This window comes from Hippocampus zosterae, chromosome 13, assembly GCF_025434085.1.
Source record: "Hippocampus zosterae strain Florida chromosome 13, ASM2543408v3, whole genome shotgun sequence".
Taxonomy (NCBI): domain Eukaryota; kingdom Metazoa; phylum Chordata; class Actinopteri; order Syngnathiformes; family Syngnathidae; genus Hippocampus; species Hippocampus zosterae.
This window is the reverse complement of record NC_067463.1, coordinates 23,065,786-23,087,750: the sequence shown is the minus strand read 5'-3', so window position 1 is coordinate 23,087,750 and position 21,965 is coordinate 23,065,786. Positions and strand designations below refer to the sequence as shown.

The window sequence follows — 21,965 nt, the reverse complement described above, 5'->3', positions numbered from 1 at the left end:
TGAGGAAAATACATTTCAGACTGAAATATCTTGAACATTTTTTTTGGGGGGGGGGGGGGGTCACTTTAAAACAATACATCACAATTAAAGAACATTTTGTGGTTAAGCTTGATGGTTTTTTATTGTTATTTTGTTACTGACGAGTGTTTCTACCAACACCGGATTGTGATGACTGACGGCTTTGAAAGGTCTGCGGAGAACAAACAAACGCACGCGCTCACACGTGGACATGAAAAGCGCAGGTGAGGTCGGGACACGCGGGCTTGTCTGGGCTCCGTCTTCACAGCCGGGAGGGGCCGTGGCTAGCGGGGGCGACCGGGCTCAGTCACTGGGACAGGAAATCTAGGGCGGTGTCTCGCTCCTCCACCAGCTCGGCGGCCGTGGCGTCCATCTTGGCCCGGGAGAAGTCATTGATGCCGAGGCCGTCCACCACCTTCCAGCTCTGGTTCTGGAAAACACGTGACAAGTTGCAAATATGCAAGAAACATTTTACAAGCATATTTGTATCTAAAAGACATTTTTTTTAATTGTTGGTTTAGAAGGGGATCCTATATCATGGGATGACTTGTGTTTCTGTACTGACTTTGATCTGGACGGGGAAGGAGTAGATGAGGTCTTCTGGGATGCCGTAAGAGTTTCCTCCGGCATACACCCCCATGGACACAAATTCACCCTGAACAGACGAAAAAAAAGAAGCATCATGAACAAACTGCAGAAGAAGAAGAAGAAAAGCCGCTCTCACCTCCTTGGTGCCGAACCAGAGGTCCCTCATGTGGTCGCAGATGGCCTTGGCGGCCGACATGGCGCTGGACAGCTTCCTGGCCTTGATGACGGCGGCGCCACGCTGCTGCACCGTCTGCGCCCACGCAATGACGACGACAAGGTGAGAAAACTCGATCATCAGATTTTTATTTTTGATTTGCCTCAAGTATCAGCAAACTCCGCGAGAAACGCGATAAAAGAAAATCAAGTTCTTATTCATTTGAATGAATTCATCCTTAAAATAAAGTCGGATAGGCCCGATACCGACGCCTGGTATCGGTACTCGCCCATCCCTATCGATAGTGATATTAATCAAATAAAAAATTGTCATTTTATTATAATTATTATTTATAGCATTTTAAATACCAATGTGTCAGGATGAAGTCATTTTTAAGATTTTTTTTTGGGGGGTGGTTGTTTTTGCTCACCGAGATGAAGGCTCCCCTGAGCCAAGCGTCGTCCTTGACGCAGTCGTACGCGGCCGCCTCGGCGCCGCGCACGTTGACCTTGGCGTGGTGAACGTCCGGGTACTGCGTGGAGGAGTGGTTGCCCCAGATGATGACGTTCTTGACCTTGTCCGAGGACACGCCGCAGCGCAGCGCCACCTGCGCTCAAAGGAGGAGGAGTCAGCACGCTTCTCCTCACGCGCTTTGCCCGTTAGCGTTAGCGCACCTGCGAGGAGGCACGGTTGTGGTCCAGCCGGGTCAAGCAAGAGAAGTTTTCCTTGGGGATGGACGGAGCCGACTTGGAGGCGATCAGGCAGTTGGTGTTGGCCGGGTTGCCCACCACCAGAACCTGGACGGAGAAGCGACACCATGAGGCTCCCAGCGCCGGCCGGCTAGAAACATCCATCCGTTGATATTCAACACCGCTTCCCTCGAACGGAACAAAAATCTCTTGGATCCAAAACCGAACAGGAAGTCGGCCATTTTGGAAAACTTGACCAGCAGGTCAAGGTCACGTGATCTGCAGGGGCAGCTTTGACCTCCTGGCAACTCCTCCCACCCCCCCCCCCTCTCGGCCCCGTTCACGTCTGCGCTCACCTTGACCGTCTTCTTGGCAAACTTGTCCAGGGCGGCCCCCTGCGTCTTGAAGATGGCCACGTTGGCCTTCAGCAGGTCCTTCCTCTCCATGCCCTCCTTCCTGGGCATGGAGCCCACCAGGATGGCGGCATCGATGTCCTTGAAGCCCACCTCCACCTTGTCGGTGGGGATCACCTCTGACGGGGAAAGGGGGGGGGGGGATTTCAGCCACGGGCGTCACGCCAACTTGATTTGCGTCGTTAGCATGCGAGGAGGACAACGTTCGGCAGGCGTTTGGGAATATCCTCGCCAAAGACGTCCACTCGATGCAAAATGTGGGCCCCAATCGAAGTTTTGTGATGCGTTTTCCGAAGAGGCTAACGCTACCGTCCAATTTCACGGGCTTCTTAGTGGTCGTCGAGCCACGAGGAAACGAAAAAGCGTTTTGGATCACCGACGCGCAGCGGTGACATCATCCACATGGTTGTAAGCAGAATCGATCAAAACGGTGGAGCAGCACATGTAGACAAAGAGAAGAATACTCCCGAGGATACGCGTCACCCCGGACGCAAAAGGACTCCTGTTATGGCAACTTACTGCGTCGTCGTCGCAGATGTTCAACACGTTCTCCTCAAGCCGAATCGATCATCGCAAATAAAAACCGATTCATCAGATAGCGCTCATCAGTTTGATGAACTGTGACACCTGTAGTACGTCGTCATGCCTGAAGCGCGTTATTAGGACGTTGCGAGCTAAACGCGTACGTCGGGTGACCACCATGACGCAAAAGCGTCCCAATTGGAGACCGGAACCGAAGATCGCAGGACAAAACAAGCTTCCCCGAAGGTTGATGATAATAATCGCGCCGTCGTCATTATCAAGGCGGACTTTAGTCGCGGTTCACCGCCCCCCCGCCCCCGGTGATCCCCGCTGCCATTGGCCGCGCCTCCCCGACCGCCCCCCCCCTCACCGGGTCAACGCACTCAAATTGGCCAGCGTAGTCCTTTGCGCCGTTACGCAAAGCTAAGCCAGGGGTGCGGGGGGGGGGGGCGCGTAGGGGTGACGGCTCACCCCTCAGCAGCGGGAGGGCGCAGTCCTGAAGCTCCATCACCACGCCGTCCAGCACCGGCAGCATGGGCGGGATGTCCAGCAACACCAGCACCAAGGGCTGACGCGCACAAACACACACAAACACACAAGCGTGACCTTTTGAACCCTCCCCCCGAGCTCAAAGGGCTTCACGGGCCCACGCTTGACAAATATTAACGACCTTCACCCTCCCGAGGAGAGGGAAGAAAAAAAAAACAAGAAGTAGATGGGAGGATGGGTGTGAGATCAATATTTAGTTCTATTCTTTTTTTTTTTAATCAAACATTGTGTTGGCTCAGCTTTTTTTTTTTCCCCCAAACAGAGAGCCCCCGAATAATGAAACTCTACGAGGAATTGACCCCCCCCCCCCTGAAGGCTTTCAAGTTGCCTCTACACGCCACAAAGACGGCGCCACGGCACAACTTTGTTGAAATGAAGCTCCTCAACTCACTGCCCTATTACCGATCACATACTAGCATGCGACAGCAATCTCTTTTTTCTTCTTCAGAACTGGACATTACTCGAAAAATGGATGAATCCTTTATTATTATTATTATTATTATTTTTTAAAAATCTTCCTCCTTTCTGTCCAACCAGGACGTTATTCGAAACACATCTGAGGTCTTTCCACAACACTTTGAGTCCATTTGTGTAGCCGGCGTCCCGTTAGCATAGCAAGCTCACCTGCTCCTTCCCGAAGACGTCGCCCTTGGCGATGCTGTAGAGCAGCGAGTAGGCGATCTGCCCGGCGGCGCCGGTCACCACAACTCGGATGGGATCAGCCTGCGGGCAAGCAAAGGCAAAGGCGGTTCTTCATCCTCCATTCAGACGGCGCCCCACAAATCCGGATGACACGACAATCGGGAGACTGACAGCGTGCGTCAGATGCTGTCACTTGATATTCAAATGACTTTGGCTAAATTTAGAAAGCAGATGCCGCGTCTCTCGCCTGCGCACGCACCAAAGTGGAACCAGTCGGACGGCCTTCGGGCGCGGCGCTCGTCTCGGATCAAAGTTCGACTGGGTACAAGATTAGCTTTGGCTCGCCTCGCTCGGACTTTAAGGGGGCGCCGAGACGCCGCGGCTTCCCTTGCGCGCCGATGTCCATTAACGACCACTCTCGGGCCGCCTCATCGATCGCAACGGGGAGCGTCGCGGTTGGCTCTGAAGTTGTTCGCATCCAGTAAATCTTTCTTCCCAGTTCTTCCTTGCGTGACCCGAGGAAAACCTGCGCTGGCAATCCAGGCAATGCTCGGAGAATGAAATGAGAACATTCAGAGGCGTTGCGACGACGTTGCACGTCTGCACAACGCAGCACGTGTCTCTGATTAAAAAGTTGACCGGAAGCAAATTCGAACCACGTTCTCTTTCTTTTGGTTCTGCCTCACGCTTGCAATAACTTGATGCGCAAATGATGAGAGCGCCGATTAGAAGATGTCGGATGAGATGCCCGGTCTCCTCCCGGCTGCGGTGGACACTCAAGTCCGTTCGGAACCACGCGAAATGAAGGGGCTTTTTTTCGCACGATCGCGTGACACAAGCCTGGTGACGTCACCGGCGTCCCAAAAATACTTTCAACTTTCACCGAGCCACTGTTTCGCCGCGCAGTATTTTTGTCGCATCGTCCGTTCGTGTCGTTGCGTCACACAAATGGGTCACGATGAACGATGGAAAAAATGAATTAAATGTCATTCAGACACGCGGCCCTTTTGTTTGGAGCACCGTGAAGCTCGCAAGGAAAAAGAAGCGAAAGGACGTCCGTCGCGATGTTTGGGTTTGTTGGAAGGAAGTCGAAACGTTGTTCTTACCATTTCAGACGACGACGAGGAGCGAGGAGAGGATGGTGGCGGACTTAGTCGCTTGGAGGCTTGGGGGTCACCTCTGTCGAAGACTACGCCTCTTTACTCGCGCGCGACATGTGGGACTTGAAGTCTTTTAAAGGAGCAAACGCCCGCCACCCTCCACAGAAAGGACTCCATGTCCCATGAGGCATTGCGGAACCCAACCCGCGCCTACTGCTCCAAACTGGGCTCGTGATCAGGAAATGTAACGCAACGTGAAATTAAATCGAGTAGCTATAATACCAATACTACTACTACTAATAATAATCATAATCATCGTCATAACAATAATAATATATCAAAATGTATGACTTTGACTACAGTATATGCGTGTGTTCATCCCCTTTTACTACTCCGTTATTGATAGTTTAGTTTATTTTTTATCATAATGACATCGTTGGAAGAACAATTCCGTCGCTATCGTTCATTCATTTGCTTTACATTTTTTTTCGCTTGAGTCCATGTTGCGTTAGCGACATCACGTGGCAAATATTAGGACTACCAGATAGGGAGACGATAGGTAGGTATTTGGTTCAACAAAATTTCAGGTGAAAGAAAATCGCAACAAAACATGTTGAAAGTAATCAATAAATGTATAGTAATTCTGTTGCAAGAGAGGCATGTGTGTGCATGGTCGCGTTAAGCGGCATTAGCGTACTTAGCGTCCTTTAAGAACCTGGCAGGCGCCGTGGCAGCAAGTGCCTCCTGAACCGCCTCACCTCTCACCCGCACCATACGACTACTCCAATTACACTCCCAAATAAAAACCACCACACACAAACAGTAATAAAGTGGGAAAGGTATGAATATGGAGTCCCGCCGTCTGATGTGATCTCAACGCAAGCACGGTTTGGCTAGGTCTTAATAATACAACTATCTATATTTCTATCACATCTATCCACGAAGAGTAGAGCTTTGTATTAGTCAATGGGGATGATCTTTCAAATACTCCCGTGTCCTGTTTGCATTTATTTTGAAAGAAACCACCGGATATGGTCAGTGGTACTAGAGCAAAATCTTGACCAAGGAGTCAGCAGGTGGACGCGTGTACCACGTGACACTACACTAGAAAGTCTAGTTTGGACAAATTTATTTGGTGACTTCCGGGAGCAACAACGGCGGAGGCGAAAAAAAAAGCGGCAGTGGTGCATTCACGGACCCCGCACTAAACCGTAAACGGCAGCGGCAACCTCGCAATGACGTCCATGGAGGCAGCACTGACGGAGTTGGTGCGTTCACGGATCGCGGGACTGACCTGCGACGAAAAGGCCCGTGCCATCAGATACATGGAGGTCAGCAACGTCAACATAATTCTTCAATCACGTCCGCTCAGCACAGATGATGACGAATATGAAGATGACCGCCTCGTCCTCCTTCCCGCCACCAAGAAAAGGCAGATGGACACGGGGACACAGAGCTGCGCATGCGCAAAGTCCTGCCTCAAGGTGATGCGGCACATACATTACACACACGCACACACTCGTCTAGTCTGTAATGAGATTTAAAGAATAAAAATAGATGCTACTAAGCCGTTTTTGTGTCATTGACTGCGTTTTCAACTTTTGTATATCCAGACTATGATTATCATATTTTCACAGACGTGAATCTTCGGGGAAATCTTTTATGTTCTTTGTTCAATCAGTAACGGAACGCCGTCACCCCAGGAGGGAAATATGGACGGGCAACCATGTCACTAGCGTAGAGCATGCGTGACGCCAGTGAGCAACCATGAGAAAAGTTACATATTTTCTAATCATCCCAATACGTTCCGGTCCAAAGTAAAAAGTGTTTATTCTTAATTTTAGGCTTTATTCTGGCCGCAGTTCATGATTTACGTTGGGCATTTTATTCCATAACGCATGCGCGCGCAAGTCAATACTGCATCTCGTGGCATTATGGGAACATGCCGTTCGCAGCACTAAGCCGACGTCTTCATTCGAACGTGTGCATGTGTATAAATATACACACGGGCGTGGAGGTTTGTCACTTTAATAGAATACCCACGAGTCCGTCAACAGGTACAACTTTGCCACTCACGTACTAAATCACTCACGTCCATCGAGAAGATATAAATAGCCAACCAAGAAGAAGCGTCATCACCAAAGACATCAACTCATCAAGTATTAAGTTAGGGACATCAAATGAAAAGGCGTACAAAATATCGCAGGGTTTGGGAGTCCACAAACAAAATCACATTGGTAATTAGTAAACAGAAGCAAAGAATCAGCTTTGAGACTCTCAATGGGACAAGACGGAGGGAAAGTCCTTTCGGCGTTTCTTTCATCCCATCTTGCGGTCCATGTACTCGAGCGCTTTGATCCTCACGGGTAAGCGCGCTAGTTGACCCGTCCGCAACCCGACGAGTAGCGCCACTTGGCACGTCTCACACCCTCCCACCAGCATCAATAGTCATCGGCCAGTTGCTCTCCTTCTTGTTAAGCTCGACAAATACGTACGGGCAAAGTAACTATTGTCAAACAATCCAATGTTTTGCTAGTCGTTATTGGCATTCCCAAATTTAGGAGAGGACAAAATTTGTCGTCGTACACGGATCTTAAGATGGCCGATGAAGGAAACGCCGACACGGTTTTCCCCGTGAGGAGTTTGTCATTTGTGGCGTCATGTGACCGCCATCGCCGTCCTACTGGATGCAGCAGTTGTTGCGATGGCTGTTGGAATCTTTGAAGCGCAGCCGCATCTTTGGACGATATTTCTCCAGGTAGAAGAGCTGCTTGCTGTTGAACGCGCCGCGACGCTTCCTGGGCCACACGCAAAGGGGGGGAGTGAATATTCAACATTCAAGCAGCCACATAACACAAAGTTTTAGCATGGAAGCGGTCGTATTTGGAGGACAATGACTGAGCGCTGCTTCTATTTGACATCTTTACACATACAGCGCTCACTTGCGCCCCCATTCCGAAGACATGAGGAAAATACGCAATCGGCCTCGACAAGCGGGCTCACGTTCTTGAATATTCTTTGGCAAGGTTAACGTGAAGAAAAGGCTGCCAATGTGACTCACTGCCGGATGAACTGCACGGCGTCTTCGTACTTCATGCCGCACTCGATGAGGGCGAGGGCGACCAGGACGGGAGCTCTGTGGGGGAGGGCAAAGGGGGGTTCGGAGGGGCGAGACGTCCGAGCGGGAGGCGGCGAGGGGGTCGCGGCCGAGCGCTCACCTGCCGAGGCCCGCCACGCAGTGCACGGCCACGCAGCAGCCCGGCTCCTCGCGGAACTTGAGCTTGAGCAGGTTGAGCCAATCGTCCACAATCTGGTTGGAGGGGGGAGCGCCGTCGTCAAACGGCCAGTCCTGCGCGGCAGCGGAGAGACACACAGACAGCCACCCACAAAATCAAAAGCGGCTCGCACTTTTCACACGTTTACAATGAAAAAAAAAAATGCAGGATGAGAGCAGAAGGTGTGAAGAGTCCACTATTGGTACCATGGCTCCCTCTGCTGGTACAGGAGAGAATTGCTAGCTCATAGCTCAAGAGGAACCATTGCATTGTTTGTTTCGTCAAACTTTTCTTTTAGGGTAAAGTGCCCTTGGATGATTTTCATTTTTGGTAACCCACACCCACCCCTCCATTTTATTTATTCTTTTTTTTGGGCCATCACTGGCTGCAGATGATCACATGACATGGCTTGTCCAATCGGCGTTGCGGGAAATTTCGTTCGCTCAGTCGTCACCGTGTGACTGTCGTGATAGTACGTCATACAATAGGGAAAAAAATTTTAGTTTTAGAATTCATGCAACAGTGATGCTTTGAAATGTAATTTCAGTGACACTGATGCTCATTTCCTCGAGCCCGCCTCCAGCATCTCGCACGAGACAGTTTGCGCTAAACCGGCGCGACTCACCAGGACTTGAATTCCCTCTTTCACCACCGGAGCGGCGTCATACGTGGCCTCGCACACCCTCACCGCCGTGGTCACGCCGTATTTCTTCAGCTCCTGCGGGTGACAGCGTACGTCAAACGCGAAAGGAGGCGGGCGCGCCGTTCGCGCCAACTTGGCGCTCGAGTCGCTAGAGTTCGCAACTTCCCAGAATGCCCCCGGCAAAGCGGCCACAAATCACCCGACGCCAAATTACTCGCAGATTTTGTCGGGGAAAATTTTTTGAATGGCGTCTTCTAGATTTTCTCAAATTTAGCCTAACTACTCGCATGACACTACACGACAACGATTTGTCAACACGAGGAACTGGATGAGGCTCACCTCGATAAACTTGTTGAGGGTGGCGTTGGTGGGGTTGTGAGTGATGAGGAACCTCATGTTCTTGTAGGTGATCTCCACCGGCGCGGGTCGGTTCATGCGCGCCATGGCAACGGGAAGGAGAAGGGAGGGGGGAAATAAAAGGCAAGGTGGCTTTGGCACGGGCAGGGGAGAGCAAGAGACGCTGAACGTAAACAGTTTGGCGTGGAGGGACGGGAATCCTCTGGGCGGCAACGGGGTGGGCGTCTCGTCGGGGGGCCGCTCGGGGCGTGGCAACAAAACGAGGCGGCTTCCACCTTGTTCTTGGCCGGGCGGGAGCCGACGGGGAAGGGCGGTGCGCAGCGGGTCAAGTTACCCCATCCAGGCCGAGTGGTCGCCGGTTGCGGGAGGCGTCCCGCTCGTGCCGACGTCGGGGGCGTTCCCTCCTCCTGAGGCGCGGGCGCGTCCGGGCGGTCGTGGAGTCGGCCCGTTCACTCGTCTGCATAAGCGGCGTGCTGAGCCTGGCAGTAGTCTCCACTGCCCTTCAGAAACTCCATAAATGTGCGACCCACAACACCACAGAACTGCTGCGGGGGAGGGGAGAAACAGTTTTTCAACCAAGCGTGACGACGTGACGTTTTATCGTCTCCTGTACAAGTGGAAGCTTGACTCACGAGTGGCCCAACAGGGGATTTTATTTATTTTTTGTCTAGCTTTACAGAACATTCTCTCAGTGTAAATATATATATATATATAATTAATTATATTTAATTAAAATTATTATTTTAATACAAATAATATAAATTAAAATATTATTTAATTATGTTTAACTATAAAAAAATAAACAATGCACGTTGCATTTGTGTGTAGGTATGGACCAGCGGGTAGAGATACCAGCCTTATTTTAAGGTAGTGGTACTTGCCACTGCGGCCGATACTAAGCTTGACGAACGGGACATTAAAATTAAGATTTTTTTTGGGGGGGGGGAGGTTAAACGTGCTTGTGGTATTGATACTCATATTGGTATCCTGAATAAGGTTTTTTTAAAGGGCGACCGTGTGACTATTTACTTCGGGTGTCAGTCTCCTGCAATTAGTGGTGGGAAAACTGTCCGGGCTGGACAACAGGAACAACTAATTCATTCCAACTTACGAACACTTCAAGATACAAAGTCTTCAGGAAGTTGTTCGAAAGGTGGAGAGTGTCTCTACCTTCCCCCGACCCCGTCGATGGCAACTGAAAAAACATTCTCTTTATGAGACCGTGTCCCTAATGGAGGGTCTCGCTGAGCACGAGCGAAGTAGTGCGCATGCTCCGTTTGGCCCACTCGTTCAATGAGGCTCATTTGCATGGCGGCAGCTTGACGTCATCGCCTACAAACAAGCCCCGCCGTGACGTCACCGCGGCCGGCAAGTGTGTCATCAAGCTTTCGACCCAAGCCGCTAGTGCTTGACTCAAAGTTGACATTCAGGGCGCCCTTGTCTGGTTCGTTTTCAAACACTTACATCGTCTTGTCTCACGGCAAAAACGCGTCAGGAGAACGACCGGCGAAATCCGCCATTGTCCGGTTCAAACTGCATCTGGGCAACATGGCGGCTCAAGTGACAAAGAGGGAAGCGGGAGACGCCATATGCCGACACTGCGCTCACGTCTCGAATTCGTCACAGCGGTTTTTCGTGTTGTCCTATACGAGTTGTGGCTGAATTGTCAAAAAGAAAGCACAGCGGATACCTTGTCCTTCGTGCCGCCGCCATGTTGAGCAGTCCGTTACGGGCCCCGCAAATGGAATGTAGCCGAACATGGCGCCTCGAGAAAACCACGGTTGGGGGGGAAAATAAAGCCTCGCCGAAACGCTATCAATAAACGGAATAGCCTACCCGTTTTGATCCAATAATAAAGCAGCCGAATCACACTTTTGGAACAGCTCGAGCCAAGCTTCTGCCATCGGCTTCCGATGAGCGAAAAAAAAAATCGCCTCCGTTTTAGTCGTTCGTTTTATGAACATTTACAACCTTCAGCCGGAACACAATTACAACGAGGCCTAATTTTTCTTCTTTTTTTTAAATCAGGCCGACACTCTTTCTGGTGGAAACTTCACACATACAGAAAAAAACAGGACAAGACTCAAAAAAGGTTACTCACTGGGATATGCTTACTCATTGAAGATTGTAACTTAATCATACAGCCGGTCCTCAGGGGGGGAAACGACAAGCAATTAAATACTTCTTAACCATTCGAGCCCGTCGTTTACGTGTCCGAGCGGAGCCCAAAGTCTCCTCTCTTGAGAAAGCAAAGCCAAGTACTTCCTTTCGCGATCTTCAAAAGAAAATATCACCCCGAGCCTAAAACGGCATTAGCGTCAAAATAAACCAACCTAGAGGAGTGTCCTGTTGTTGTCTACCCGGAATTAATAATGTTGCATTTATTATTTTCTCTCAACGCATATGTTTCTCTTCAGGGTGCCCAGTACGAGTTTATTTTGAAGGCATATCCGGGGTATGTCGTCACTTCCTCTGATGCAACCTTGATGAAGCTCCTCAAACCGCACCCTGAGAAAAAAAGTCACGTTTCTCATTATATTACAAATCAAATGACCTGCAAATAAAAAAATATGCACGCATATACTTACAAAAAACATAAGTCTAATCGCCTTATCTATTTTGTACAGTAGGCGAAAGTGGCGTTTAAAGATGTGAAACGAATAAGCACACATCAAATATTTTTTAGAGCGAGGTAGCTGGTGTGAGAAAAGAGGTTACACAAAACGGGTTTAGATGGAGGCAACTGATTCGTTGTGGTGACCCCTGAAGGGAAAAGCCGAACTGAAAAGACACGTTTGTGTTTTGGTTTGAAACCCACTTGATACAGCGCTGGTCAAATTCACTGCACAAGCCTTGATTAAAAACAACAACCATACAACATTTCTTTCCCTATTTTCTTTATAGGGTATATTCACAAAGTTTTATTCATATGCACAACGTTTAATCTATTTTTTTCTCTTTTAAATCATGGTTAAACTTGCCCCTCAAATGTCATTCGAAAATATAGACAACTTTATATGGTGGGTAAAAAAAAGACCCATTCAAATCTAGATTTTAAAAATAATTTTTGACTCAAGATTTTTGTCTACTGGAATGAATCTCCCAAAATAATAAAATGGTATTCTGACAAACAAACTCAATTGGAAAACATACAACAAACTACAAAAACGTTTCTGCTATCCCTTTTTATTTTTTATTTTAAGTTGATGTGTTTCGTTCATTTGAATTGCCGTGATCAAATCTCCCAAGCAGATGACTGATGGACAGAAATTTCAGGAATAATTGAACAATTAAATGCAACGTGGGGTGTAATTGTGTGTCTCGGTGCATGAGAGGGACATTTCAATGCAAAGCGCATCGATCAAAGCTGCTCTATGCGCTCCCGGCGCTTTCCTGTTGTCTCGGCGAGCAAGCCTCAATTTAGCTGCCGTCTTTCTAGAAAGGCAAAAAAAAAAAAAAAAGCAGCTGAGCTCGGCGTTTTCGCACGACCGGGACACAAAAGGTCTCCGAATGGACAGCGGCGTCAACCAATGGTTTTGAAGCAGTTTCTCGCTTCTGTGTCTGGCAGCCAGTGGCCGGCGGGCGGGTGCCGGGCAGGCCCGAGCTGGGATTGCGCGGGCAGGGGCAAGCCAAAAAAGGAAGCTTCCAGTGCGTCACCATTGTAGCAATTGTGTATAAGAATTAATGTGCCGGCGAGGGTCTCAGTTCGCAATCTAACTCCAAAAAAGGAAGTTGATGAAAGACCCCAAATGAGTGACTCTGAAGATTCCCAGGTGACCGCTTGGCAGTGCATCGACTCAATCCGCGACCTTGAAAGCCCACGTAGGAGCCAAGACCAAATGGACGGCGCGGGGATGAGCGTGGGGAGCGGGAAGGGGGTGAGGGTGACGGCAAAATCTGCGCCGGCCGTGGACTGGGTTGGCGGCCGAAGCTTCAAGAAGCCCCCGGACTCTCCTTTCTCCGGCGGACTTCCGCTTGAGCCATATGAGCGGCCCGGCTCGGAGGGACCGGACTTCGGCGGGGACTTGATTCGGCCGCCTCCAAGTGGGGCCCCACACAGGCAGACTGTGGAGGAACTCAAGAGCTTCCTGAGGGACGGACCGGTTCTCCACCCCGCAAGAAGTCCTTACTCCTACCCGCACGGGGACGGCAGCGGCGAGACCGGCAGCGGCGAGACCGGCAGGCGGCGGAGCGACGTCAGCCCACTGAGAGCGTTCATTACCTTCAAACCTCAGCCTGAGGCTTCTAGAAAGGGGCCCGGATCCAGAGAGAACTCTCCCATTCACGCGCCTCTCGCCATGGAGTCATCCAGCTCGCCCAGCCCTGACGCCAACACAAACAGACAGACAGAAGTTCCCGCGCGCGCTGGCAACAGCGGAGGCTCCCGCAGAGAGACCAAAGCCCTTCACACAGGTCGGTATTTACCACCGGGATTGTGTTTTTGGAGAAATGATGATCGGGAGCTTTCAGACACAGGCGTTGACGCCATCCGGTTCCTCGTGAGAGGTCCTCCCCGGGTGGGACGCGCAAACGGTTTGAAACTCTTGTCTGCAGATAACGGGAACGAGAGCCCGGACACGTCAGGGAATCAAAGGTTCATCTCCAGCATGGAGGCCATCAAGCAGCAGATGGCCAGGGAGAACATCAACTTTGTACGCTTCGAGGCCACCGACCTGCACGGGGTCTCCAGATCCAAGACCGTGCCCGTCCGCTTCTTCCATGTAATCACCTCCAGTCACGCGTCCGTCCGTTCGTCCTTCACGATCCGACAATCAGTCCGGCCGGTCGTCAATGAAGTCATCAAAGGTTCCAGGCGTCCGACCGGCCAACACTCATCCGTTTCCAACAATCCTTCCACCCGTCCATACTTTCCTGTCTTTAGCAATCCGTAGACTCTTCGGTCCGTCTGGACAAAGGCCATAAAAGACGTATCAAAGCACTCTATGTGTCCCACGACGCTACCGAGGACCTGGGTCTCCGGTAGAGCCTTGCCATCGCCCCCAAAGCCTTTTTGTTTGTTCGCTCGTTTGCAGGAAAAGGCGGTGTACGGCATCCCCATGCCGAGGAGCTACCTGGAGCTGACGCTGAGTCCGAAGAGCAACGAGGTAGACCACGCCAACGCCGCCAACTTCAGCAGCGACATCCTCCTGATTCCGGACCTGTCCACCTTCCGGATCCTCCCGTGGGCCGAGCAGACGGCGAGGGTCATCTGCGACCCGTGCACGGTGACGGGCGCTCCCCTGCGGACGTCCCCTCGCCTCCTGGCCAAGCAGCTCCTGAGCCAGCTCCAGAGCCTGGGCTTCTCCTTGCACTCCTCCTTCACCTACGAGTGTTGCGTGCTGGGGGCGCCCGACCGCATGGGGCCCAAGACGCTGCTGTTTCCCGCCACCACCCTGCTGGGTAATCACGACTTGCCCTTCTTCCAGCAGCTGGTGGACGGCATGTACTGCATGGGCGCCGACGTGGACAGCATGGCCTCGGCCAGTGGGCCGGGCCAGATGGAGATCAACCTGAGGCCCGAATTCGGCATCGCGGCGGCCGACAGCGCCTTCACCTTCCGCACCGGCATCAAGGTTCCAAGTTCTTTCGGTTCAATCGGTCGGCTTTATTCGCAGACCCCGGGTCCTGGCCGAGTGGGACCGCAGACCCCCAATAGGAAGCGACAAGATATAGACATAAGGAATTGGCGCTCAACCAGAGGGGGCTGTGGTTTTCTATAGATGCCACACGGGGGAATAAAAAATGAAGACTTCGTCTTCAGTGCTTGACACCGAGAGGCTAGCAGGTGGCGGGAAAGCAGTATAGTACTGGGTAGTATAGGCAGTATACTAAAGGCGTAAATCACGTTTTTTTTTAATGGGGGAGGGTGCAAGAGAGTCTGAGGCAACTTCTCACTGAAGGAGCAGGCTTGACTGCAATGTAAATAGTAAAAAGAAAAATGTCCAGCAGGTGGCAATAGTGCCAAACTTGAAATGATGCTTGAAATGCATGCTCAGTTTCTCTGGATTTCTGAAGAAAATCGGCCTTTTCCAGAAAACCTTTGCCAACGAACTGAGTAATATAGAAACAAAGTTTTTTTTTTCTGCTGAAAGAAGAGAGTCTCACCTTTCTTCTGAGAGTAGAACAGAAAATTCAGCGGGCCTTGCAAATTCAGTAAAAATGTGAGGGGTTGAGGGGGTTGCTCCGGTTATCTATTTTGAAATGCCTTTTTTTGCATCTGTTTTTTGTCCCGCAAATGAAAGGAGATGGCCCGCAAACACAGCTACATTGCGAGCTTCTTCACGGACGACGGCCTCTACAACGCCGGCGTGCTCTCCCACAGCCTGTGGGACGCCAACGGGCGGCGGAGTCTGTTCCAAAGCGGCGAGAAGGCGGCGGCGGGTGAGCTGTCCGACATCGGCCGCAAGTGGCTGGCCGGGCTCCTGACGCACTCGGCCGCCCTCAGCTGCCTCATGTCGCCGGGTCTCGGTTGCCGCAGCCACATGGCCAAGGCCGTCAAGGACCCCAAGCGGACGCTGTACGCCACCTACGGCTGCAACGACAACAGCAGCTCCTTCAACGTCAAGTCCCACGGAGGCCGCGAGACCCACATCGACAACAAGCTGGGCTCGGCCATGGCCAACCCCTACGTGGTTCTGGCCGCCACCGCCGCCGCCGGATTGGACGGCATCCGCCGCAACCTGAGCATCGAGGGCGGCGTGCGCAAGGCGCCCGCTCAGCAGAAGGAATTTGCCATCGCCGTCAAGCTGGACGACGCCCTGGAGGCGCTGGCCGAGGACCACGTCATCCGCGGCGCCTTGGGCGAGCCCTTTGTCCAGTACTTCATCGCCATGAAGAAGTTTGAAATTGAGACCCAGGAACTGGACGACGAGAGGAACAAGTGCCTGGAATACTTTATCTAGAAGGTTTGCCGCCATCCAATCCAAAGTTTTCCGATGAAGACGCCATTGCTAGCGTGCCACGGCTAACAAATAAAGCTGACCTGAGACTCGATTGTGGAAAACGGGCTCTTGTTTTATAGCTCGAAAGTGGATCCTGTACACGCCAGGAACGATGTCGTCTTACGCATGCAAACGGGTTGTTCCGTTCCGTTTCGGAAACCGAAATGTTGGCCCTCAGCCGAATATCGACCCCACGGAAATGCGGTCAATACACCCCAGACCGATTACGTTGTATTTTCGTCAATCGGAGAGGCGGAGGAACCTTTGTAAACCTGACTTGGTGCCTTGGTTTTGTTTCTTCACAAATAGTCCGATCGACTTCATCATTTAATTTCACAGTTAACGGCTGGGACACAAGGCACACCGATATTTGCACAGGCAAAGTGAAAAAGTCCAGATGATACGGTACCTAACTTTTAAGTGACGCCGTGGTCAGCCTCCTGACACCATTGGCCTTCTTCCGACGTCCTACTTGTTCTTCCCGATGAGGTTCCCGACCCGCTGCATGAATCGTCCCAGTCTGTTGTCGGCGCCGCCTTGCGTCGGGCTGTTTGGGGGTTGCCCCCCGCCTCCTCGCTTGGCTTTGTGCGCGGGGACCCGCGAATGCAGCAGGTACTCGTAGCGACCGCTGCCCTTTTCCCGCCGGCTCTCGTGGGCCGCCTTTCCCTGCTCTTCCAGATTCTCCCGGGAGCCCTGCTGCGGCCCCGCCGCGGCCGGGTTGGACTTTCGCTTGCTGGAGCGTTGAGAGGACAGTCGGTGGAAGGTGAAGGAAGACTTTGGCTTTTCGTTCTCCACCGCGGAGCTCTGGCTGCTCCTGTGCTCGGTGGAAGACGCTTTTCCCAAAAGAGACGCCCGCGAGTTTGAGCTGCCGGAGTTCTGCGATCGCAGCGATACCTTCCTTTGGAGGGATTTCTCCTCCTTCTTGGAAGCCTTCTTTTCCTCCGAACCTTTGAGCCGGCTGGATTTCTTCCGCTGAAGCGGGAACTCCTCCCGATGATGATGACCTTTCAGCTCGCCGGCAGTTAAGATCTTTGGAAGAGTTCCCTTTTCGGGAGAAGGCGCCTTGTTTGTTTCTCGAGGCCCCGACATTGCCTCCTGAGATCCGGAATTTTTCTCAGTCAAGTACATTTTGGAAGTCTTGTCTTCATTTCTGCTGTTCCGGTCTTTGAGAACAGCGGCGGTCAGGACGGGATGGCTGCAAACCTCTTTCTCCTCTGGGATTTCAATGAGGGACTCCATGGTTCTGGGGCGCTGCAGACCGCCGGGGTACTTGAGGGAGGACTCTTTGAGTTTGTCCTCCAGTTGGGTGGCCGAAGCGGTCCTGGCAATGGGCTCGTACCATTCGTACGCGGGGCCGGCCTTTTGCTCGGGACCCGTTTGGATGTCAAAGTATGAGGCGGAGCGGTCGCCGTCGTCGGCCCGGTTTGAATCGAGGTCTCGGCGGTTGGCGTCTCCCGGCCCGCCGGCCTCCTCCGCGACATTCTGCCGCACGTCTCGGCCTCTAAACGAAGACTTGAATTTGGGCCGATCCAGACTTTGATATGTGGATCGCAGAGACTCTTGGCTGTGCCTGAGACTGTTGTACTCCTGATAACTGAGTCTTTTCTGACGCATCTTAATGTCCCCGGATCTGTTGTTGATCCCTTGCGGCCGGTGCTCATTCAGGACCGCGCGGCTGCCGTAGGGCGACGTCAGCGGGGACAAGGCGTCGCACGATCCGTCAAGGTTCACCTGGCTGTTCAGGTACGTGTCCATCTTCCACCTGTGGAGGGAGGTCTCAGAGTTGAAAGGGATTAGATTCTGGTCCGGGCCGTATCGGCCTTGGTGTCGAACATGCTGGTGAGACATCCTGGTGGGCGCCGGGAGACCAGAGCCGGCCCTGTCCGGAACAAGGGGCGCTCCGATGTCTCTGGTCTCCATCCTTAGCCGAGTCACGGGGCTTAACTTCTGCAGGTCTGCGCCAAAACTGTGGCCCCTTGTCATGTGGTCGGAAAAGTGGGACAGATGTAGGCGCTCCTGTACGCTGAGGCCCCTGGTCAAGAGCTCGTCCTGAGCCAAACCCGTGAAACCGCGAGTCCCTCGGGATCTCACGTGAAGTTGATGCAGCGAAAGTTGGCTGGAGTTTGGACCGCGCAGCGGCGCCACCTCTCTCAGGTACTCCACGTGCGACCGCTCCTTGTGCAGCGCTTCGGGGACACTCGAGCGAGCGTAGAGGCGGCGGAACTCTTCGTCGTAGGAGCTCACCAGCTGACCGGTGACCACCAGTACCATGCTCACGTTGATCTTCTCAAAGGACCACGTGTAGCTGGAAGAAAGCCGTTTGCAGAAATATAAGTAAGAAACGCTCCGAAATATCGTTTGCGTGGTTTGCACTGTCGGCACGCCGGCAAGGTGCTCAATACTCACCTGTAGGTTCCGTACAAAACGCTGCGGCAGTCCACCAGGATGAATCGCTGCTCTAAGCCGCCGTGAAACTTGATGCCCGACTGGCAGCGATACTGCTGACCTCTCACCGTCCGCACGCGAATGTTCTGATGGCGACAAGTGCAATGCCTCGATAAGCCCCGTTTGCATTTTGGTGACCCGTGAGGAGCGAGAAGCCACAGCCGATGGCATTCCCCGATGCCCGAGCCATCAAAGGTGAATGTCTGTCAGAGTTCTACCCGGACAAGTTGACACAAAAGAACCCGACTCAAGGAAGGTCGTTGGTGCAGTCCGGCAGGAGCGGATCTCTCAGGGCAACCGGCGGCCACTTGCTCCGCGATCACACTTAAAGTCCCTCGTGTTCCTCGTCGGTCTTTTATTGTTTACTTACGGATCAAGGGTAAACAAATCGCAGACTTTGTAGATGACAAACGGTCGGCGGGGCCGTAACCGGTTCTCAGAGCTTGTTCCTAAACTGTTGACTAGCTGAGTCTAGCCGTCTGCCGTCTGTTTGCACTCCTGCGCTAATGTGATTACCGCGGATCCCAAGATCCCTCCGTCCGGACGGCCCGAACTTTAAACATGAGATCGTTGTCTTTGTGGATTCCTCTAACGATGTCATTGAGAGGAGGCGGCGCGTCTCCATGCGGGCGCGGATTGTCGGGCCTTGGCGGAGGTCCTTCCCTCAAGACGCCTGACGTTTGATCGACGCCGAGGGCTGAGAGCCGTGTTTGTTCTGCCGCCGTCGACGTCGCCCGACAGGAAAATCCGGACTCGGCGCAAATTAAGGCCGAGCCTTCATCTAGGCCTTTTTTTTTTTCACGATCAAACTCGCGCGGCGCAACGGAGATTTGATCGCGTGACCGACGGCGTCACATCGCCCGCATTCGGAGAGGCCGTGGAATTCGCGGGGCTCCGGGAGCGCCGCTTTTTCCTTTCAGGTTCATTTTGCCCATTTCCAGAACAAACGCGTCCTCATCATTTTCGACGAAACGCTTTGTCGCGTGTCGGGACGCCTGTCAATCAAGTTGCCTTTGATTGTCGACCGACAGGGGCGCTCGTTACCTTGAGGTCTTGGATGTTGACGCCCGCCCTGCGCGACATGGCGTGGAAGCTGCCAAAGTGGCCCTCGTCCAGCAGGATGTAGACCACCACCCCCCGCAGCGTGGCGCCCAGCACCTCCTTGAAAATGTCCACGTCGGTGAAGACGTCCATCGCGATGGCGACCACCTACAAACTCAGAGCGGGCGTGTCAAGCCCATCTTGAATAAAGTCATTCATAAAATAAGTTTGTTACACATGTATTACTGGCTTATAAGCGCTCTGAAAAGGACTTTTTGGTTTCAATCAACTCGATGGCACATCGACGAGCTGATTGCAAACTCTGAAAAGCGGACCTTCGTGTTTCATAAACGTCATTGCTGAAATGCTCCCAAATATGGGAGTTCTTTTGTAATAAACAGTCTATTAAACATTTATTATGTGTTCCCAGGCTCCAAAAAAGAGAGAAAGAAATGTAATGAACTGATTACTAAACAATTAAGATTTCGGAAACTGTTTTTTTTTTAAACTGTTTTTACGGCAATTCGATGAGTCCTAATTCAAAAACCGCAGAGGGAGCCGGCGCCCTCACCTGCTTGGCGTCCTGGATCTGCTTACGGACCACCTCCTTGATGGTGGGCGTGTTGGCCCTGGGCGGCTGAAAGAGTAAACTGATGCTGGTGTCCTGGTCCTCCGGGGCCGTCTCGGGCCAGCCCAGGTCCAGGTCGGGCACCTCCTCGTCCGACTCCTGCGGGAAGTAGGTGGAAGGGCCCGGCCTGCCTCCGGGGCGCAGCCCCACCGCGTCAACGTCGTCGTTGTCGTCGTCCTCCGCCTGGGGGGGCTCGGCACTCTCCAGGATGAAGCGGATCTCCTTCTCGGACAGGAAGTGGTTGATCTGCTCGGCCTGGAGGAAGTCGTCGTAGGCCTCCTTGCCGCCGCAGAGCAACGCGTAGATGGCCAGACGGTAGGTCTCCTTGTAGTGAGGATGGATGTAAGGAGGAGGATCGTTGTCCTTCAGAGCAGAAAAGCCCGACCACACCGACTCCCTGGATGTCATCGCTTTCCGGCAGCCGTCCAACCTTCTCGGTCTCAAAGTCTACTCTTCGGGGCTGTCCACCGAATCGGAACGTCCACTCGCTCCTTCTCAGGTCCACAAGTGCACTTGAGAAGGACTACATTTTTCGATGTCAGCAAGTGTCAATGTTGCGACTCGACAACTTCTCTCGACAAAGGGGCCGCGAGTCCACCGTCTTTAAGTCCACTTTACCGACACCATCGAGACTTCCAGCCCACTCCACCGAGTCTACAATCTTGCAAAGAGTTCACTCCGTCAAGTCTGCTCGAGCACTATTGCAGTTCTATCGAGTCTGCAAGTCCACTTCATCGGGTGTACGTGTCTACTCGTCCTTGTCCTCGAGTCGACTTCTCATTGTCGCAAAGTCCACTCTTGCGATTGTTAACTGTCCAGGTCAAAGGGTCTTCCATGCCAAGTCCACAAGTCCCCTCTGAAAGGGCTACAAGTTGTTGTCCATCATGTGCCCTTTAAGTCTGCGAGACTCCCATGTCTGCAAGTTCACCCCACAAAGGTGACGGACGAGCAAGTTTACAAGTCTACTCCTTCAAGTCTTAACTCCACCAAGTCTGCTCGGGCATGCTGTGAAGTATGCGCGGTGCTCCACCGTCAAGGCCGGATCCCTCGTCCGGGTAAGTACACTCATGCCAGGACACGCGTCCTGTCTACCACACGTACGTATGTGGATAGTTTTAGTTGTTGTGCGACCAGAGTCAAATGGTGTTTCCCCCCCCCCCCAAAAAATGAAATTGTTCCTCAGGAAAAAACTTTGTGAAGTTTTTTTTTTCCCAGAAAAAGTCAACGGGTCTACAAGTCCACTCCAGCAAATCAATAGTTCTTCAAGAGAACTTTTCGAATCCTCCGAGTCCAGGTTCCAAAGTCAAGTCAGGCAAAACCACGAGTCCATTCTACCAGGTTACAGGTCGACCCCTCCGGTTCGATGCTTGAAGACTCAGACTCCCTCGTTTGATGTCGAAGATGACGAAGTTGCGCTCACATGCTTGTCATCCGCAAGAATGAGTTCCGTGGTGTCAGGATTCCAGTTGCTTTCTCCTTCGTTTTCGTCTTGGCTTTTTTTTTTTTTTTTGCAGACGTTAAGCTAAACCGGTCGCTAATACGTTGAGCAAAGACGCCAGAACCGGTCGGTCCAGCGTGAGTAAACAACGCGGGGCGAGTCTTTCCCTGGAACACACACAGACATACGCACACACACACACACACACGGTACAACTTGCCAGAACTTATCTTTCATTTGAGGGCCAACTGGGTTCTTCTTAGCTGGGGGGGAATTAGCAGAGTGCTGGCGTCAAGTCCCGCATGGCTTCCGGCGACCGAGTTTGTGGATCACAACCTGTTGTACCTGCGACCCAAACACACACACGAAACACGCCTCGCCCGGGGCTCTACCGGGAGCAGGTTTGTTCAGCTGGCTGGCGGGCCTTACAAATGACGCCACAAAACAAAAACCAAGACCAGGTCCCATCCGTCAGAGCCAAGTTTATTAAGGGAGGAAAGCAGGAAGGGAATCTTTCTGATT

General features: G+C 52.2%; 4 protein-coding genes across 8 annotated transcripts; 1 reads left to right on the top strand and 3 right to left on the bottom strand.

Annotated features, from left to right (window-relative positions):
• Positions 1 to 94: 94 nt before the first annotated feature.
• LOC127613133 (malate dehydrogenase, cytoplasmic-like) lies at positions 95 to 6,038 on the bottom strand. 2 transcript variants are annotated; one of them, XM_052084044.1, is made up of 9 exons: positions 5,970 to 6,038; positions 3,558 to 3,656; positions 2,856 to 2,952; positions 1,806 to 1,981; positions 1,435 to 1,557; positions 1,191 to 1,367; positions 743 to 856; positions 584 to 673; positions 95 to 448 (listed from the first exon to the last, which is right to left on the bottom strand). In XM_052084044.1, the coding sequence occupies exons 1-9, from the start codon at positions 6,021 to 6,023 to the stop codon at positions 326 to 328; spliced, it is 1,053 nt and encodes a 350-aa protein (XP_051940004.1). In that variant the 5' UTR covers positions 6,024 to 6,038; the 3' UTR covers positions 95 to 325. The 2 variants fall into 2 exon arrangements, with proteins under 2 accessions (XP_051940004.1, XP_051940005.1); XM_052084045.1 differs by lacking the exon at positions 5,970 to 6,038 and adding an exon at positions 4,682 to 4,846.
• Positions 6,039 to 6,687: 649 nt separating this feature from the next.
• Positions 6,688 to 11,405, bottom strand: ptp4a1 (protein tyrosine phosphatase 4A1). 2 transcript variants are annotated; one of them, XM_052084052.1, is made up of 6 exons: positions 11,052 to 11,405; positions 8,933 to 9,495; positions 8,576 to 8,668; positions 7,894 to 8,024; positions 7,737 to 7,811; positions 6,688 to 7,469 (listed from the first exon to the last, which is right to left on the bottom strand). In XM_052084052.1, exons 2-6 carry the CDS (start codon positions 9,035 to 9,037, stop codon positions 7,334 to 7,336), a joined length of 540 nt encoding a protein of 179 aa, XP_051940012.1. In that variant the 5' UTR covers positions 9,038 to 9,495; positions 11,052 to 11,405; the 3' UTR covers positions 6,688 to 7,333. The 2 variants fall into 2 exon arrangements, with proteins under 2 accessions (XP_051940012.1, XP_051940011.1); XM_052084051.1 differs by having other exon boundaries at positions 6,688 to 7,473; positions 11,052 to 11,378.
• Positions 11,406 to 12,561: 1,156 nt separating this feature from the next.
• lgsn (lengsin, lens protein with glutamine synthetase domain) lies at positions 12,562 to 15,852 on the top strand. Its single transcript, XM_052084026.1, has 4 exons — positions 12,562 to 13,363; positions 13,505 to 13,671; positions 13,984 to 14,523; positions 15,193 to 15,852. The coding sequence occupies exons 1-4, from the start codon at positions 12,700 to 12,702 to the stop codon at positions 15,850 to 15,852; spliced, it is 2,031 nt and encodes a 676-aa protein (XP_051939986.1). The 5' UTR covers positions 12,562 to 12,699.
• Positions 15,127 to 21,876, bottom strand: LOC127613108 (protein FAM83H-like). Of its 3 annotated transcripts, none has more exons than XR_007966069.1 (5): positions 19,949 to 21,876; positions 19,381 to 19,545; positions 18,298 to 18,422; positions 16,301 to 18,196; positions 15,127 to 15,810 (listed from the first exon to the last, which is right to left on the bottom strand). XR_007966069.1 is itself a non-coding variant. In XM_052084008.1 (4 exons), exons 1-4 carry the CDS (start codon positions 20,411 to 20,413, stop codon positions 16,360 to 16,362), a joined length of 2,592 nt encoding a protein of 863 aa, XP_051939968.1. In that variant the 5' UTR covers positions 20,414 to 21,876; the 3' UTR covers positions 16,206 to 16,359. The 3 variants fall into 3 exon arrangements, 1 of the variants encoding a protein (XP_051939968.1); XR_007966070.1 differs by having other exon boundaries at positions 15,129 to 15,482; XM_052084008.1 differs by lacking the exon at positions 15,127 to 15,810 and having other exon boundaries at positions 16,206 to 18,196.
• Between the last annotated feature and the right edge of the window lie 89 nt (positions 21,877 to 21,965).